The sequence below is a fragment of the Erigeron canadensis genome, chromosome 3 (genome assembly GCF_010389155.1).
Source record: "Erigeron canadensis isolate Cc75 chromosome 3, C_canadensis_v1, whole genome shotgun sequence".
Lineage (NCBI taxonomy): Eukaryota > Viridiplantae > Streptophyta > Magnoliopsida > Asterales > Asteraceae > Erigeron > Erigeron canadensis.
The window spans coordinates 45,333,227-45,353,637 of record NC_057763.1 but is presented as its reverse complement, the minus strand read 5'-3'; the positions used below and the strand labels follow the sequence as shown (position 1 = coordinate 45,353,637).

The window sequence follows — 20,411 nt, the reverse complement described above, 5'->3', positions numbered from 1 at the left end:
TAAAAGATTATGAAGAGTAGTCGTAGCAAACTAATGTATTTCGTGTTTTTATCTTGTATTGTCTTTTTTACTTATGTGTTTGTTTAATAATAGAATGTGCTTGTTTAGTTTGTGATGTGTATTTTCGAGTCTTAAATTTATATCACGAATTATCTAACTACTGTCTACTACAAACCTGCAGGCGGTGTACTCGATCATATGCAATATAGTTGACTTGGCAAACCTGAGGTCGAACACAAGGACTTATTTAAGCAATTATTAAAATAAAGTAATTCAAATTAAAAGGGGGGGGGGGGGTTTGTGACCAAGTTGTCACTTTGCAATTAGTTAGAAAATAGTTAGTAATCCCGAAAGATTAATCGAAAGAAATCCGGTGTGACCGGGGCAGGGATCGTCTTCAAACGATAGAAAAAATGATTTTATATGACAATAATAATAAAAGGGACACCTACTTGGATCAGCTCACATGCCAATCAATGGGTCTAAACATTACTTGCATTTGTTAAACGACTTAAAAGATAGACAAGACGAACTTCCGTTATACTTGAAACTTTAATTGCTCAAAATATAGTTATCGCTTCCGCGTTTAGTTTCTATTCAAAACGATTAAGCATTAAGAACCTAAGTTGATTTTTACGATTTAACCTTTAAAAGCTTTCTCCCGAACTGCTTATTCACCTAATCAGATTCCTCTATCATAAGTGTTTGCACACTCAAAATGAATTTAATTGTTTAAAATCTTTATCGCTAGTTTCTTCCGAACTCAAACGACTTTAGGTTAATTAAAGACCGATTAACCGTTTCATATATCAATTGACAATGACATAGATTTCTTCTGAACTTCTAATTACAATTATCAATCAATAAAAATAAAAGATAAAAACAATATTAAAACTCAAATAAATGCGGATCTTCGATTAAACATAAAAATCTTGTTCAACAATTGCAAGTAACATTAAATCGACCCTGTGACATGTTCACTATCCAAGCGGGTGCAAAGGAATTTAGCCTCTCATATTTAAATGAGAAGAACATACAAATAAAGAATAAATCATATTATACCGATGAATTGCAAAGAATCCAGTAGCAACAATGATTGTAATCCAAAGCTCCAAAGTTGAAAATCCTAACAGCTTGTTTATCCGTAATCAATAGAAGCTATGAGAAAACTATCAAAAATCTATCCAAAATTCGTACGCTAACCCAAGTATTTATATAAAATCGCGTTTAACGGCCGTTACAGGGACTAACGCCCGTTACACGACTTCAGATTCATCCCCAAATGCCTTAATTAGCATTAATTATCAAAACAAGCCCTAACGGTCTTTACTAATGTAACAGGCGTTACAATTCTCATTCCTTTGTGACGACAGTTATGGCACATTACAGATAAGACATCCCTAACAGTCGTTACTTGGCTAACGGGCGTTACAAGCCCCAGATTTTGTTTTCTTTGTTTTTCAATCGATTTCAACTGAAGTTTTCTCTCATTTCTTTCATATATCATCAAAATCAATCAATTCATCCATATCATCATTCTCTAACCTGAAAACACTTAACACTACCTCAAAGCATCGGAAGTTGGATATAAAATATAAAAATTACGAATAATTGGTGCTAAAATTATGTGGGAAATGGTATAAAATATGACACATCAGTTTGATAATGGTAGTTTAATTAAGGTGGGTTTTTTTTTTAATATTTTTTTATAGAGAGCTGTTATTAAGAAAAAAAGAAGTCAAACTCAACCCCCCAACCACTCTTCCTCACTCAGCGGTGGGGGGAGAGCAAAATTAGGAAGAGCCAATAAGAGACCAAAGGTGTCATGCCGAGCTCCCTCGCCGAGCGTTGGCACCGCCCTTAATGCTGTAATATATTGAGAAACAATCTACATTGACAATACCAATTTACGGACAAACATAGGTCCCACGTCAACTATTTACACAAACTTCTATTTGATGCAAGTGTACAAATTAGTTTCTTAAGTTCTTTGATTTTTTTTAGATGTTAAAATCATGTAGTCAAAATAATTCATCTTAATTACGAGTTAAAATTTTACAAGGAGTTATGATAGAATCCTGTGCCATTCTCCATTATTGATTTATTTCACTTTTATTTATTAGATAGATATATATTTTATTTATGGATTTAAGTTAGTCACAAGAGATAGAGGGAACTTGAAAAGGTAAAGGCGTTTTCAATTTCAAGGACTCGGATCATAGTCATATTCATCATATATATATATAGGAAGTGAAGTCATCGAAAGTGCCAAGTAGGTGTAGACGTGTCATGATAAGGGACCACGTGGTGTCCACGTGGAGCTATCTTCACGCTTCTACACTCCAACACTAACGTAAAAAATCCATTGAAATAGGACGTGTCATGATAAGGGACCACGTGGTGTCCACGTAGAGCTATCTTCAAGCTTCTACACTCCAACACTAACGTAAAAAATCCATTGAAATCCCAGGACGGAGTGATAATTAAAGTAGGTATATAGGTAATAACCAATTTCACTTGTTATGTGTTTTTAGTCTCAATATCGTTTTGACGGCATAGAAAAAGTTGAGATATAAACATCTTTACTCTTATTTAAAGTAAAAATACTACTTTAAAACTGAACATAAAAATTGAATCCTTGACTTCTATTTTAAAGGTAAGGAGTAAGGACTTTAACCAATAATCACTTAATCTATATATCCCGGTCGATTTTTGACATGTCATCATATGAGTAGTAGTAGTATCATCGTATCATATTATTAATCATAATATGATATGTGAAAATCTATCATAAATGAAAAAATACTGAGGCCAATTTAAAAAAAATTATTTTTCTAATATATTAGTAAAATTTGGACATATTACAGTACCTGGTTATTTCTTGAAAAATGTCTCACCTCAGTCACTTTAGGAATGATCAGCTATGTCAATATGAACTTGAATATAAATGTAATCGACTTTACATAATTATATCCTCCCGTAAATTTAAAAATAGGAAAATGCTAAATAAAGTATTTATGGCTTTATTTAAGGTGAATAAAAAAGTTGTACGTTTGTATATCAAAAGTCTACTCTTGAATTTTATGGTAAGTGTACAATTATTTAATGCAATTTAACGGAAGTCTTTGGGCTTCGTTTAGGAAAACCCTTAAAAAATATCATATAAACCTAGTTTGATAACTTAATTCAGTTAATTGATATTTAAATCTAGAGGGCTGATTTTTGCACTAGAGTTATTAATTCATTCATGGAAATTTTAACAAAAAGACAATATTACCCTTATGTAGAAAAATAATAGTTTACTTGTTTTCCAGCATATGAAACTTATCCCTTTTCACGTTTTTCGATTGTAATCACTAATCACATATGTTCTTCATATTCATATTCATTTCATGCATTCTTATATATCACTTTGTGTCTCTCCATGTCTCTATATATCGATAAATACACATATAACACAAATATATATTGTATATAATAGCTAACAAGTTGTTGGATTTTTGTCAGAGATCATTGGCTTGGAACGACAACCACCCTCAAAACTGTTCCTCTCTCTACTCATTCTTTTTACCTAGATTTTCCTTTCATCTAAAGCAATTTTGGAGGATGTATGCATCTAAAACACACTTATGGGTTGCATTCTACCACCATTTTTTTTTTAATTTTAATATTTGAAATGTAAACGTACACCAGATCGATAAATCATTTTAGAAAGTTAGCAGGTCAGACCGTCAGAGTTTTGCATACATAGAAGACTTAAAAGTTCATGATGACGAGCCAATTCTCCAGGAATTTAATATGCTTCCAGGAATATAAACAGAGTATAGAGCAGATTTAGGCCCGATTACTACACAAGGTTAATAGAAACCCTCAGGTTCAGCGAATATAATGTGGAAAAAATTGCTAGTAAATGTCGCCTTGAAGGTAACTAATAGCACCTATTGGGACTCAGGAAGGGCAAAATATCAAAAAAGCAAGAAGAAAAATAAACGATCTAAGTGAGACAGATTTATCAGGAATCTTCTTATGAAACTTTATACAGTAACACTTTATAAACTCTTTATTTCTATTAAAATGGATGGCGTATCATAAACTCGTACACTATTTACTCGATTTAGCAATTTGCCTACCTCTATAAATTCTGATAGTATGCGTATAAATCTTGTCTTAAGTTTGATTATACACGAAAGTATCAATTCCTTGTGCAGCATTGTATTTGTAGGAGATTCGACTAAAAAGGCACCGAACATTTGGCAGATCCTCATAAAGACTCGAATTGTGGCACGCACAAAACTGCCAACTCTACAATAGGCCCCAACTAACTAATTAACTTGCATTTTTAAAAAAGCATAGATAAAACAATGGGTTCCAATTAGGCCACCAATAAAGATATTCAAGATTAGACAAGTCTTACTACTAGCAATGAGCAATAATTTAGCATCAAGAGACCTATAAAACAAGATCAACGTGTAGGACAATGTTTCATTCTTCATATGTTAGATCCTCAAAGAGACTCCAAATTGGCACTTTTTAGAACACAAAACCGCAAATTCTGTGACTAACTAATCAATTGCATAGTTGATCAGACTTCGGATTCTAATTAGCCTATTCAGCAATAACAAAAAGATTCAAAAATAATGCAGCATATTAGCACTTTATCATTAAGAAACTAACACATAAACAAGATCAAAGATTCAAGATCATACCCTTATACAGTAATTATTATTTATTACTCAATCCCGTTTATTTCTTCATTCGGTGTATTAGAAAGCAACTGTGAGGGTTCTCTGGATCCCGACAGCACTAGAGGCTGTAAACCGGGCTTGAGTTGACTCTCACAAAACTCTTCATATTCATTTCTATCCCCTGAACTTTTTTTAACTTCAACAACTCTTAAAATCGGCGTCAATTCAAAAATCTCAACTGTGAGCATCAATGGGCCTTTCACGCCTTCTTTTGACCCTTCTAAACTAATCCTACAATCCTTTCTTCTGATAGAAAAACCAACCCCTTTCGCTATCTCCTCAACCGTATTCACTATCCTAGATACCGACTCACTTGTCAGAAACCTTGATTCTTCACTTACATCTTCAAACAAGCCCGAAAGACTAAACCTAGGTGAAAACAATATCAAATCAAACGCATTCAAACTCATCGGTCTTGGCAAATTACTAACACTACCACTACTACTACTACTCCGCCTTTTGCCATCAACTAATTCACTCTCCGAATCACAACAAGATTGATCCGAACAATACTCAATACAACCATCATCACCCTCCTCCCCATCTTTCACACTACAAATCTTATCATCCTCAAAATAAAATTTAACCTGTTTAAATCCTTTCTTAAACCACTTATCTTCCATAATCTCCTGTATACTAATCCTAGTTTCCGGGCTAGTATCAAGCAATCTTTTCAACAACCTACTCAACTCGCCCGAAAACCATCTAGGCTTTCTAAACTCCCCTTTAAATATCTTCCTATACATAACCATTACATTCTGATCACGAAACGGTAAATAACCAGCCATTAACACAAACAAAATAACCCCACAAGCCCAAATATCAACTTTCGAGGCCTCGTAGCCTTTTCGGCCCAAAACCTCAGGGGCAACATAAGCAGGGGTACCACAAAATGTATAAAACAAACCATCTGCACATATTTGTTCACTAATAGCACTTAACCCAAAATCAGAAACTTTTAAATCACCATTTTCATCTAACAATATATTTTCAGGCTTTAAATCTCTATGATACACTCCACGTGCATGACAAAATCCTACTGCTGAAATTAATTGTTGAAAATATTTCCTAGCTACTTCTTCTTTTAATCTACCTTTAGCAACTTTAGTAAATAATTCACCACCTGTTACATATTCCATTACAAAATATATTTTTGTTTTTGTTGCCATTACCTCGTAAAGCTGTACGATATTCGGGTGTCGAACACGTCTAAGGATTGATATCTCACGCTTAATGTGTGCTATCAAACCGGTTTTTAGGATCTTTTCTTTGTCAATGACCTTGATTGCCGCCAGTTGGTTTGTTACAAGATTTGTTGCCACGTACACTTTGCCGAAACTGCCTTGTCCTAAAACTTTTCCGATCTCATAACGCCGGAGAAGGATTTGTTTTCTGGTTGTTGGCGACGGCGTGTTTGATGGCATGTTTTTTTCAGAATGAATTTTGGGTTAACGGTTGAATATTTGTTTTGTGTTTTTATATACGAGTATTTTTTTTTTCTTTTTTTTTTTGTAATTTTTTGTGGGGTTTGGGTTGGCAAAATTAAGGTATTGGGAAATTCGGTTGGAATATATATGGGCCCAAATAGCGAATAACATATAACAAATAAAAATAAAAGATCTTTGTAGTCCTTATCAAGAAAATATTTTCATTTAAGTGTTATTTTGTGGTATATCAGTATCGAGGAGTTTTGATTTTAGAAAAATTAATATATTTGGTTACCATATTTACAAGAAATATATCATTAAATAAGTATGTAGAATTAATCTGGTTCATTTTATGACCGTATTATTCTATTTTAAAGTTAATTTGATGTGACAGATATCTATAAAATGATAGGTAACACTCCGGTAAGAACATTTTTAAAATAAGAACGGTGAGAACACTTTTAAACATCATTTTAATGCATTAAAAGTCCATAAAAGTAACATAGTGCTTAACTAATTATCATTATTTAAGTGTTTAACAACACATTGATCCGTCAAAATCGAAAAAATCACGTTTTTTTTTTGCATCCATCTTGGATGCATATTTATCAAAATGATGCATCCAACAAAAAACGTGATTTTTTCGATTTTGACGGATCAATGTGTTGTTAAACACTTAAATAATGATAATTAGTTATGCACTATGTCAGTTTTATGGACTTTTAATGTATCAAAATGCAGTTTTTAAGTGTTCTTATTTGTTCTCATTTTAAAATGATAATATATATATATATACTAGGATTTTTTTACCCGCACGATGTGCGGCTGCTTTAAAAAGATGCTCAATAAAGTGAGATTTGAGTTAAACTTGCTTAAAAAAACATTTAATGAAACGCTTAATATGTGAACAAATGAGTTAATGGAATGGATCAATAATGATCGTAAAAAAAACATATGGACGAACAATCTATATAGTTTCGCTTAATTAAATTAGCAATAACGTATTCATTATCCAATCATTAAACTAATTGTTATATACACTTGTTTTGAACTAACTCTTCGTCTGCCATCATAATATTTTTCTCATCATCACAATGAAAAGTTGTATTGTTAAAAAACAAAAGAAAAAAGAGATTATATTAACCATTATCATAAAATTCAAAAAAAGATAAAAGAATTAAACCAAAAATTGTACATAATTTCCATGGTGGTATGAACGAAAGTTTTAACATAACTCTTTCAGAAAGTTATGATATTATACAAAGCTCTTAACTCATATAAGATGAATATAATTTAGTGGTGATAAAAAAGCATATGAACTTTAAATATTGCCACTAATGATTAATGCGATGAGAGTTCCAACTAACCAACAGCCTGAGCAAACTTTCATATAATCACCATAAAAAAACGAAAGAAACCTCATATAAATGTTGAATAAAAAAGATAATGAAATATCATTAGGTATAGACGTGATTTTAAAAAAATATAGAGTTGACACATAGGATAAAATCTTATGTGCAATTTTTCAAATTAGTTTTAGATTGCAAGAAGGCTTTAAAATGCTTAGTTAACTATTGTTTTATAAGAGTTATAGATAGATATATATAGTACCAACTATTATATAGAAACATAATATTATCATTTTTTGATACTACTATATTATACTTTTTCGTGTATCAAAAGGTATCAAAATCTAATTTTGTCAAATCGAGAAATAAAAGTTTGGTATTGCTGATAGATATAAAAGTGAAAGTCTATCAATTCTAACATAGGAACTTGAAAATATGTCATGATAATAATGCATAGTTAAACTAACAGCTACAATATATATATATATATACTAGACGGGTACCCGCACGATGCGGCGGTACCTTTGAAAAGGTGATGGTTTGATGTATCTTGAAAAGCTCGTAAGGAATGGTGATTTATGGTGGTGGTGGTTTAGTTAAAGAGACAGAGCGATCGGGAGAGATGAAACCAATCGTTTTGTAGGTTGATGGTGGTTGCCGTCGAGATGAAACTAATTTTTATATTAGGCTTCCGACGAGAACAAGAGAGGAGGGGATAAAGGATTAGGAATAGGCATTGGGAAATAGATAGAGGGTAGTACAGGAAAATCACTTAAAATAGTGGAAGAGATAGTTGTTTGTAGGAGAGTATAGTAGATATTTCAAAGATAGATTAGTTGGAAAAAAATGTGTCAGTTTGCTTTAATATGAAGTGTGTATATATATATATATATATATATATACATATTAAAACAGTAAGAATCTTAGCCTTTTAAGTCATCCTCCCTAATTCAAAGTTATCCTTAAACATTGTCACATAGGATCATCCTATGTGACATCTCTATATTTATTTGACAATATATATACCCAAATATAATATAATAATGAAATCAAATCTTAAACATATTTTGAAATTTTAGTAAATATTTTATTATGTACGTGACATTAAATTTTTAAAATTAATAAAATTGGTTTTTTCCTAAAAAAAGACATTAGTTTTGATATAATATATTGATTAGTTTTATATATTCACCTCATTCCAAATCAAAGTGTATGATCGACACTATCTTTATATACAAATTGATAAACAAAAAGTTCTTAAATGATTTCCCATTACTTTTATTAATCTTCCTCCTCTTCATCACTATGCAAGTTATGTGATTTAATTTGTTAGTTTTTAAATGTTTCATAATATGTTGTTATTTTTTTCTTTTTTTAATTCTAGATTAGACTGACTTTAAGGTTTCAATGTCACAAAAGATTTAAATCATAACAAATGGTGCTTTTATTATTTGAGATACTATGCAGAATAAAAGGTTCGTTGATCATCATTTCTTCTAATAAAATTATTTCTACAGCACGGCCAACAAATTTATAAAAGTTTTGATATTGATATGTAGTACTTTTTTAGTTTTCATTCCAAGTTTATCAATTTTCATTACCTATTATCGCATGGACGTTTTTATTTCTTGGTATATATGCTTAGTCGACCTTCAGTATGTTAACAAAATATTTTAAATCAACACTAATCGAGCAATAACTTATAATAATACGCGCATCGTGCGGGGTATATATAAGAATTATAATTATAATACATGAAAAACTAATCGAATGAAAATGGATTTTATACAACCCTAATAGCTACAGTTAAAGTTTTTATAAAATTATATTAGTATATTTAACATAAAATCAAGTGATGATTTTTTATTTGGAAACTATGATTTTTTGATGCATATTAACTAAAGCTTTTAGGGTCGTATGCATCGGTCATTTCATAAATAAATTAGAAAGAATTAAAGGTGTTTGTTTCCAATCAAGAAATGAAAATAAGATAGACTATAAAAAAATACTAAGAAATGTTAGCATTAAATTAAATTAAATACCGGTACATATATATACTTGGATTTGAACTCGTGACTTCAAATATCAGAAGTCAGATTTTAAGCCAACACGACTCAAGAGAAATTGTAAAATGTTGACATTATATTAAAGTTGATTGGTTAATACACAAAAATCATTATCTTAATGTATATAAAAATGAGTTTTGCATACAAGTGTTATATTTGGTGAGACATCAATTACCTACTCATTAATAATTTATACTACTTGTTGTCGTTATTATTATCATCGCACTACCACCACTACCACCATTGCTGTCGCGTGACCAGGATTCCATCTATTTATCATAGTGTATATAAAAATATGTTTTGAATTTAATTTTATGGGTAAAAATTAGAATAATTCAATATGATTGAGAAATGTAAAATGTAATATATGTTATCTATGACATGATGATGAAAAGGTGACAAATAATATTGCTAGAGGTGGCCTGACTGGCTATAGTAACATGGGTTTTAAAACTTTCTCGTGACTAGCTGACTACTTGACTAAACTTGTTATACACCATTGTTTCTTCAATAGAGACAAGATATCGAAGAATTTGGTGTAGAATCAATCCAAAATAAACATTTACAACCTAATTGACTTCATCAACAATAGCCAACCATATAGTTGGAGCAGAATCAAACCAAACGCAACAACAACAACAAAAGAAAAACCTAATGTATATTTTCGATATATGGACACGACATCCATTTTAAATTGCCAATGATGTACAGTATATTATAGCTGTATTCGACTAAGAATTCGTTTGATAAGCCGATAATTATTGTATAACCCATTATGAATTAATGGCGTGAAAAATTAAACTAAGATGAGAGTAGAAGTCGTCGAATGTGGTTGAAGTATTTGTGCCTTTTTCTCCCGCTTCCCTATTATGAATTAATATAGAACAATTGTTGCCATTTATCAACGATGAAACTAATCCTTGACTAATATTAACTTTAAAGTAAATCAAGACTTCCAAATTAAGGGCAAGGTGGAGAACCAAACATTGACAAATTGGCTAGTTTGCCACGTGTCTTTGCCAATTACTTAGCCAACTTTTGCCAAAACCTTGTCATTGTGAAAGGTGTAATGCCAAAATCTTGCCAAAATGCAATATGTTACTAAACACAAAAAAACAGAAGAATTAGTGGGTCCTTGTACTTGATTTTGTGAACAAAAAAGAAGCCAAAGAGAAGCCACAATCGGCCAAATATAGCCGATACTATTTGTCAAAAGAGCCAATTGCACTTGTCAATACACATGCTACAATGTTACCAAAAAGCCAATAGAAACAAAAAAAAAAGGGCCAAACAAACTTGCCGACTGCACCCTTGCTCCTAATACAATTACACCAATCAGTTTTTCTATTCATACTACCGGTGAAGGATGAGTAGTATTTGACTCAAAATGTACATGGCATTATTAAGGTATTCCCGTGAACATTATCTAACTCTTTCATTTACCACTTGAAGATGTTTATCTATTTTTTTTTTTATTCTGAACCTTTTTTACAAAACTTCAACTTTTGGTAGGTATTTAGTTTGGGAGTGATATATATACATTACTTTTTATCCATCTATAATAATTGCATCTATTTTACTGCACAGTATACAACTGTACAATGTTTATATTATTGTGAATGACTAAAAGTAGTTGTAGATATATCACTTTCCATTTAATTTTGGATGTGTGTATTATCAGTCCATACGCTTTTCCCCTAGTTAGTCCCCTGAACTTATGTGTCAGTCTATCATGATTTATAAATTTCACATGGCAAATAGTCATCTTGGCGACTACATCTAAACCATTTTTTCCCTTTGCAAATGCGTCATTTAAGTACCTGTTAAGACAAAGAAATGCATTTGGACATCGATGTTCTCATTGTTTTGTGCACAACTTTTTATTTTCCTCTTCTTTTTTTTTTGAACATTTTTTATTTTCCTTTTGAACTTGAAACGATGTCGTCCAACGATCTATCTTTTAAAAATTAAAATGGGCCAAGTGAATCCAGATTATGTTTCAGTTTGGACTTTAGAGGCCCAACTATACCGAACCTGGTCCAACATTGATAACTTTGGATCATTAATTTAAATTTATTTTTTTTTTGGACACCTCACCATCATATGATCAAGCTTTGTACGTATTCTATATCACGAGATCTTGACCATATCTCATTTCAGGTGATTCAAAATAAAAATTCCTAAAATGCGTCACTTCAGATAGTTGAACTTATGATCTAAGGTAAAAACAGGGATAACTCTAACTAGTTGATTTATCCTTATTGTCAAAACTTATGCCAATGAGACTATGTGGAGTTTACTTTGAGCACATATGCTCCAAGAATTGTGCTTCTTTAGTTTTAGAAACGATAAATAAAATACCCCATCTTCTAAAAAATTAATTGATCATTTTTATGCAGTAAAATACATGTACTTTTTCTATAACAAGTATACAATAATGTGGTAGATTAACGAAACGAGTTGATTCAAAGAGTGTTAAATGCATGGGTTCCCTTAGTTTTATACTATCTCATAGTACATTAATACTTAAGTGTATAATTAAAGAAGTGATATATCTATAATCTATAGTCCTTTATAAAAATTATAGGGGTGGTGTTGAAAGTTAAGAATTTTTAAGACATAAAAAGTATTAACTTACCCTCCTCCTTCAAACAAAGCTCAATTATCTCCATTATCTTTTCCTCTCTACCAAAACAACACGTACACAAAATATTTTCTCTTTTTCTATACCAAAACAACACATACCTCCTTTATTTCCGTCAATAACCACCACTGCCATCCATCATCACCAACACCCCGGCCATCGTCTTCTATGATATTACCATGTTCGTTTGTTTTAACAATTCTATTATAACTATGTGTTGTTATATGCTGTTGAATATGTTTTACATAGTGGTAATTATATTCAGAAATATGATAAAATATCACCTCCAAGTTTCCAACATAATTATATGCCTGTTCTATCCATAAAAGTGCTAAAAGCAACTTTTCTTCTACAAATAGAAAGCCCATTTTTCTTAAAATTGCACTTTTAATGGTAAGATTACATATTTTCCGGTTATAATTATCACTATTTATCATTTATTGTCGCACATAAATGTTGTTTTTGGAATAAACATGTATCCCTCACGCTTATGAATATTATCTGTGTTGTATCGTATATATCATCGGCTTAATTCATTGATTATAACAACTGCATATTTAGCGTTTAAACATATTGAGAATCTATTCAACGTTGAACTATACAAATTTAGATGGAAAATGATTAATCTAATTTATATGCCTAAAAATCAATTTAAAACCTTAAGAATTTGACAAGTGGATTCCACTAATTCTATTTCCTAATCTTGCTTCCTGATTTTTTCACATGTTATCATTTTATAATTAAGTTAATTATTAGACATACAAATTAGGTTGATTTATGATTATCCTCCGAACGTAGATTGAGAGATTTACTGGAAAGTTGATTGGTTGACATAATGGCATGCATGGTATGGTCAAAAAAAGCTTGAATCTTGTGAACTATGTAGTCTTTATCATCATTTTAGTAGATATTGTTATGATTCGATATGTGTTGTAGACTAATAAAATAAGATATAAAAACAAAAGTAGATTTTAGTGATTGAAAAGGACATGGGATGCCCTCATCCTTTCACATTTTTTGGTGTATTCACATTTTTGACTTTATATTGTCTTCTACTTCTTACGTAATTGTACCGCATTCTAGATTACAAATTAAAAAAAAAAACACATTTGATTTGCTTAATTGCACATAAGAGCTCATTAGCTTTTTGATATTCTATAAATGTTGGCTCATCTACGTTTTGAGCTGATTATATGCTTAATGTGTATACGTTACGCAAAATATTTGAAAAAAGTGTGTACCAAAAATTGTTTGGGACATGATTATGAAAGCCCAATTTTTAAACGCAAAATTTAATATAAAAATGTTATTCCGAACACCCCCAACGACTATCAACTAAATCAATCTTTATAAGATGAATCTAATTTGAGCACATGAAGGTGAAACCTTATTCGATAAATTAAAGTCGACTATGATATTTGTGACCAAATATTACAAGTTTACGCAAAACTTATACTCGTATATAGACATTTTATAATTAAACTAGATTTGAATGGGAAAAGATTGAAGAAATTAATAGCTTACATACATACCCTTACAATGAATTAGGTGTTAGAATATGAACACATAAACATACATAATCACGAGTAAGCGCAACGGAAGAAATCGAAACAAATATGCAATCAAATAATATAATTTAGTTGTGTACCTTATGCAAGCTTCAATAAAAATAATAATAACAAGATTATTATTAATGCTTAGGGTTTAAAGCAAAACTCTCTACGATCGCACACTAGACACCCCGAATAACGTATGCTAGTACTCGATCACAAACCAAACAAACATTTTGCTTGAACCTTCAACTTCAAAGTCGAAACCCCTCAAAAGGAAGAATTTTCGGCCACTTCAAAGCAAGGAAGAAAAATGAGAGAATTTGCTTATGTGAAAAAGTATGTCTAACCATCAAAACCTAGAATTAAGCCCTCTATATATAGGGGTTAATTAGGTTAAACAATCTTGGAAAACAAGTTAGACAAAGGCTTACAAGGCCTTTGTCATGGTCGGCCCCTTTAGTTTTAGGGCCCAAATCTATTTTCCAATTTTCACATTGTAATCCTCCTTTTTAACTAATTAAATATAATTAACCCTTTAATTATGTTTAATTAATTATTTTATGATCAAACTAATTAATATATCAATTAATATTATCGAGTTACCGTGTCATTTTGTGTGACCTGCACCCTTCTACCTTTGTCTTCATGTTATTAATTTGATTCTTGCACATTAACAAAGACATGGTGTATAAACTAGAAAGCTGGTGTGTTACAACTTACAACTTACAAGTGTAAGTTTATGAATTTTAATTTGTTACTAGTAAAATGAAAATGTGATATAATTGATTCGTATGTTAGAAATGTCACATTGTAGAGGTTGGAGGATATATGACGACATGACGTAGAGACTTTTATATATTTATATTTATATTTATATGTTTATGTTTATATACATATACATATCTATATAAATATTAAAACAATAGGAATCCTAGCTTTTTAAAACCCTCTTTAATTTAAAACTATTTTTAAAATTTGCTACATAAGATTTTATCCTATGTGTCATCTCTATAATTTTCCACAATATTTATTTATTTATGTAATAAAAAATATTAAATATGTATTGGTATGTAAAAAATAAAATTATGAAATTAATAAAATTAATTTTGTTTCCTAAAAACCAACATTAGTTTCATATATAGATTACATAATTGTGTCGACACATCACACCATTGTCATATTTTTTTTTAAAAGTTGGTTTTTGATTTCATCTTCAAATTCTTTTCGACTTTTAATATGAAAAGTAATTGGGTTGTTAAATTTTATGTGCTTTATACATCATTATATTTCTTAAAAAATTTATATGCTTTAATGTATTATTATATATTAGTTCATGTTCATTTTTATTCGCACATCGTGCGGGTAAAAAACCTAGTATACATATAAATACATATATACATATATATATTAATAAACTAAAACATGATTGCATATCTTTTAAAACAACATGTGGCATCAGGTTTTAAAGACACCTGTCATGTTTGGCTTAAATTAATAAAACTATAAATTTAATAGATATTATGATAATATTATAATGATTATCTGCCTAAATACTATCCTACATATACGTGATATAAATTATTTATTATAATTACCTACCTAAATATTATCCTACTACATATCTAAATATTATCCTACTCATACGTAAACTCTTCGTATAAGATTATAAAATTATTAGAGTTCCTATATATTCAGGATAGGATTATCGAGTATGACTATCATCATAAGATGATCACCTCCCACTTTCCCAGATCATTCATGAAATTTACATCTATATTTGGGTTATTTTTTTATTACCATAAAAGTTTAATATTGAAAAACTCCAACCTAAAATGCTAAAAGCTTTGATTTGCAAATCCTGCAATTCACAATTAACAAGAAACAGTGAACTATATGTAGTTATGTATATACTCAGCTCAAAACTCCAGAGTCCAAACTATATACAATAAATTGGTTTGTTGATAGAGCTTGAAGAGTTAAAGGTACGTATATACGTTTTTTTCTTGATTTCTAAGTATATTCATGGTTTAATTAATTAATTGTATATGACCACAAGATTTTTTCCTATTATTGATTAAGTTTGTTTGTATTACTTTCGATGTGTATCTTATATCAGTGTTATTGTTGTTAGGTACTCCGTATTAGTTTGCCTAAAAGATTTATACTTTTCTATAAACCCTTATAAAGCATATTGACTTTTTCTATTTTAGGAAATTCAGCATTTTTTTATACCCAAAATACCCTTATTTCTTAATCTTAATTTTCCTATACACCTAATCTATACTTTTATATTATTTAATAAATAAAACATACTTCTCTTTAGAAGTTATGGATGAATTATCTAAAATACCATTAAAGATTAAATTACAATATTAGTCATTTATCCAAAATATATCCATTAATCTTTTATCAATTATCTTTACATCACTTATCTACACCACTCGACGCCGCCTCCACCACCAACAGTGACCCCCACCACCACATCGTCGCCGCCACAACACCGCCGTATTGCGCGGGTACCGTGCTAGTTGTAACTAAACAATAATCATTACAAAATATGTTTAATATTTTTAATTTGAGCACCAATTTTATTATATATTTTTATTTATATAACAAAATATAAAATTTAATAAAAATAAAATAAATCCATACATCGGGTATTAAATACCAGTATCTATATATATATTGAGTATGAGGTTGTTCCCCATCTAAGCTTAGACGAGGAACCCCTCACATACAAATATTTTAATATTTGTTTGAGTATTCAATAAATATATGGCCCTCATGATTTTTATGATTATAAAACCAAATGTGAGGGGTTCCCCATCTAAATTTAGATGGAGGACAACCCCATACTCACTTTCCCCATATATATATATATATATATATATTTATAAAGGTGTAAATCATTTGCTCATAACAGGGTATCTAGCTTACGTTGTCTTTATCAGGTCCGCGTTAGAGAGCCCCTCACCTTCAATACCTAGTAGGAGGAGAAACTTTCAACTAAACTGCCCGAATGCACGACATTTGATTGTGATAAAACTCTACCCTTTCAACCTGTTTCACAAAAGAAATTTATTTTAAAATTCATTCAAATGTTTTTTTCATATCTCGAACTCGAGATCTCAAGTATATAAAATTGGTTTATCATGTAAAAAAAAAATCCCTCATTTTGTGGTTCTTTTTAACCCAGGCCCGTATTCTACTTCCAATGACTTTAATTTATTTCTTTAATTAATCATCATTTCATACGATAAACTACTTGAGTTCATGTTAAAGAGAAAAGTTAGCTTTCAACATAAATACACTTTAGTCAAAGAAAGCGAACTAATGTATATAATTAACTTTCTATTATGTTTTTGTTATGCTTCAACTTTATGTTTATGTTATGCTTGATCAACTTTAATCATATTCTCTTTTGTTTTGATAGTTTCAACCTTTTCAACTTGCATAGAGAGCCATGATTCCCTTTCTCAATGCTTACTCAAAGTATATGGTTGGTTCTGAAACTTTATCTATTTTACAAATATTTATCATAAAAAACCTATGCATCAACTTATTGATTACTAATGGAGTAATGGGTGAAAAAATAAAATTACACAAGCATTGCCCAATAATACGTCCACTCGAGTGACAATGTGTTCTCTGTCTATAAAATATTACTTAATTAAACCGTACGGTTGGTGGCAAAACACAAATGTATATGTATAAAACAAAATTTGGGATGGTACATATGCTGCAGAACACCTCAGATTCTGAGACCGTCACTTGTCTCTCGTCTTGGTTCAAAATATAGACGTTACTCTTTCGTTTTTTATTCCTATTTATGGAATGTTATAATATACTAGCAGTTTACGCATCCAATATGTATATTTAGGTTTGTTAAATACTAACACTATAGATTGTAATTAAGATGCATAAAATAGTTATACATTTAGTATTAAAGTTTAAGAGATAAACTTGTTAGATGAAAGCTAGGCACAATAGGTTAATTACAGTTTTATTTAGTGTTTTCCTTTATATTTATGTGACCGGAGGTCCCTGCTAGAAGCAGTCTTTCTACTTTTGGGTAAAGGTAAAATTGTCTACATCTCACTTCCATTATACCCCGCCCAGGGATTGGATCTTGTTGTTGTTGTTTCCTTTATATTTATGTGTATTGATTAAGTATAACTTTTGTTTTCTTCATGCAAAAGTCATGTATAGACATAGGCATTTGTAGATTTTTGCTACAAGGAGTATTCGCAATTTTGTATCTTCTAATGTATAATAATGACACGTACGTATAATTGGCCCGACTCCCGGCCATTTGATTTCACAATATGAATATGAAGCCATGCGCGCAGTATGTGCATTTTTGGTGCACTACTTGATTACTTATTTTTAGTCAGTAACAGTAAGTAACATAAACGCATGATAAATAACACTGTAAAATATAAGGTAACGTCTAAAAATCACATCTTCCAGTCTAGTAATATATAAATATTTTTTTTTTTTTTGTCACGCAGCAAGATATTCGATCTCCACTTAAAAAAATTAAAAAGTGTTTATATAAAAAGCATTTAGTATGTACCTTTCCACGTCGTCGCTACTCAAATTAATATTACTCCGTGGTCTGCGGCTCGTATTAATTAACTTGACTATATAAAGAGAAATTTGTTGCAATAAAATTATGTTAAAAATATAATAAGATGCAGAATATTCATTCGTATACGAGATATAAATAATGTAAAGTTCAGATTCGGGAATACAATGAACAATTCATTGGATTCAAAAAGTAAAAAGACACAGTGTTTTGAAATCTTTTGTTAAATTAGGACTATATAATTATAATTAAAAGAAAATTGTAAAATTAATAAAAAGTCAAAAAAATCTTTTCCGGCCACCATCATCACAATTCTACCGTCTATCACCACCGCCACCACCGGCTTTCCTTCCTCAATGTCGTCAACCATCGCCACCACCGGAAACTGTGATTCGAAGCGGACTTCCACTGCACCCTTGTGTAACCCGTTTTGATTGCCTTTGACTAACTCGATTCTGTTTTAGATCCAGAGAGAGTTCGTTTCCGAACACGAATAAGAGTAAAGGTCTTCCTTATTAAGTGTATGAATAAGGGTAACTAGTGGAGGTGATAGATCATAGGGTTGATAAATCAAAGGCGGTGATTGGTGATGGAGTGGTTTACCTTACAGCCTTCACCTTTAGATGCCATGATCACTCCACCATAAAGAGACACGCCTTCTCTCCAGAAATCCTATTTGGTTTTATGGTTTTAGGTAAAATAAAATAAGTATTAAAGTAAAACAAATAAAACAATAGTTTCACTTCACTGAAAATCACCGTGCATCAAGAAAATCATCTTACACCAATAGCTTTGTGAATCTTCGTGCATCATTTTAACCATAATCTAAGGGTCAAGATCTTGTCCTATTTGTTTTACTTTAATACTTGTTTTACAATACTCAACCTCTTGGTTTTATTATTGGAACTCATATTGCTCCATTTTTTGAAAAATGTTAAATGAAGTCTTTAGGGCTTTATTTAACATACATAAAAAAATTGTACATTTTCAAATCAAAAGCTTATCTTTTAAGTTTAGAGTTTGCTAAATACAGCCCTAAGGGCTGTGTTTAAGGTGCATAAATTGTTTGTACATTTACCATGAAAATCAGGGGGCGGACTTTTAATATGGAAGATATACATTTTTTTATGCACGTTAAATACAGCTAAGGGCTGTATTTAGCATTTCCCTTTAAGTTTTATGGTAAATATACAAATATTTAATGCACATTTTTAGTAAAACTTTAAATTTTTTCATGCATGTTAATTTTAGGAGTAAAAATTATATTTCTTTAATTATATATTTAATTATTCTATTTTGACTATTTAATGGAGCATATTTAATATCTCTTCTAGTATGGTATGCTAATTATTATTCCATTGCATTGATAACAACACACTCATATTTATAATTTCTTTTGTATTAAAAATGATTAATTCTCCTAATTAAATAGCCTAAAGATTATTTTAATCATAGATGATAATATGTGAAAAAATTAGGAGGTGAGATTAGGAAAGAGATTTAGTGAATAATACATATCACATTCTTATAATTTTAAGAGGATTTTAATTTATTTTCTAAAAGGATTTATCATTTTCACTTTCGTATTGTATGTGATGCTTACAAGATTTTATTTAAACAATATTTGCATAGTGACAATGAAAAAAGTAGTGGTATTAATTTATGAAATAAATAAACAATACACAAATACTACTCTTATGTTGGATGATGGGGTCATCAATATACTATTTTATTAAATACACACTGAAGGGACCAACGGTAACATAAACTTTGGAAGTATTTTCAAGGGGCATATCTGTCAACACATTGTCAAATTGTAAACGGTCCACTACTTAAACAAACAGATTCAATCTCACTAAGCAAAGCAAAGCAAAGCAACTACTGTATTCTGCAACTCTCACAAGCAACTTTTGCTTTTAGGCCTTTTGTTTTTCAATTTTCACCATTGTGTTTGACTCTTTTAAGCTTTTTATCTCATTGGTCATCCCCCCCACACTCTCTCATATTCTTTTACTTTTATTTTTTCTTCATAGAAAGAA

General features: G+C 30.4%; 1 protein-coding gene across 1 annotated transcript; it reads right to left on the bottom strand.

The window, feature by feature from the left end:
• Window positions 1-4,627: 4,627 nt before the first annotated feature.
• LOC122593798 (CBL-interacting serine/threonine-protein kinase 12-like) lies at window positions 4,628-6,169 on the bottom strand. The gene has a single exon (XM_043766249.1). It carries the CDS (start codon window positions 6,167-6,169, stop codon window positions 4,730-4,732), a length of 1,440 nt encoding a protein of 479 aa, XP_043622184.1. The 3' UTR covers window positions 4,628-4,729.
• Window positions 6,170-20,411: the final 14,242 nt, after the last annotated feature.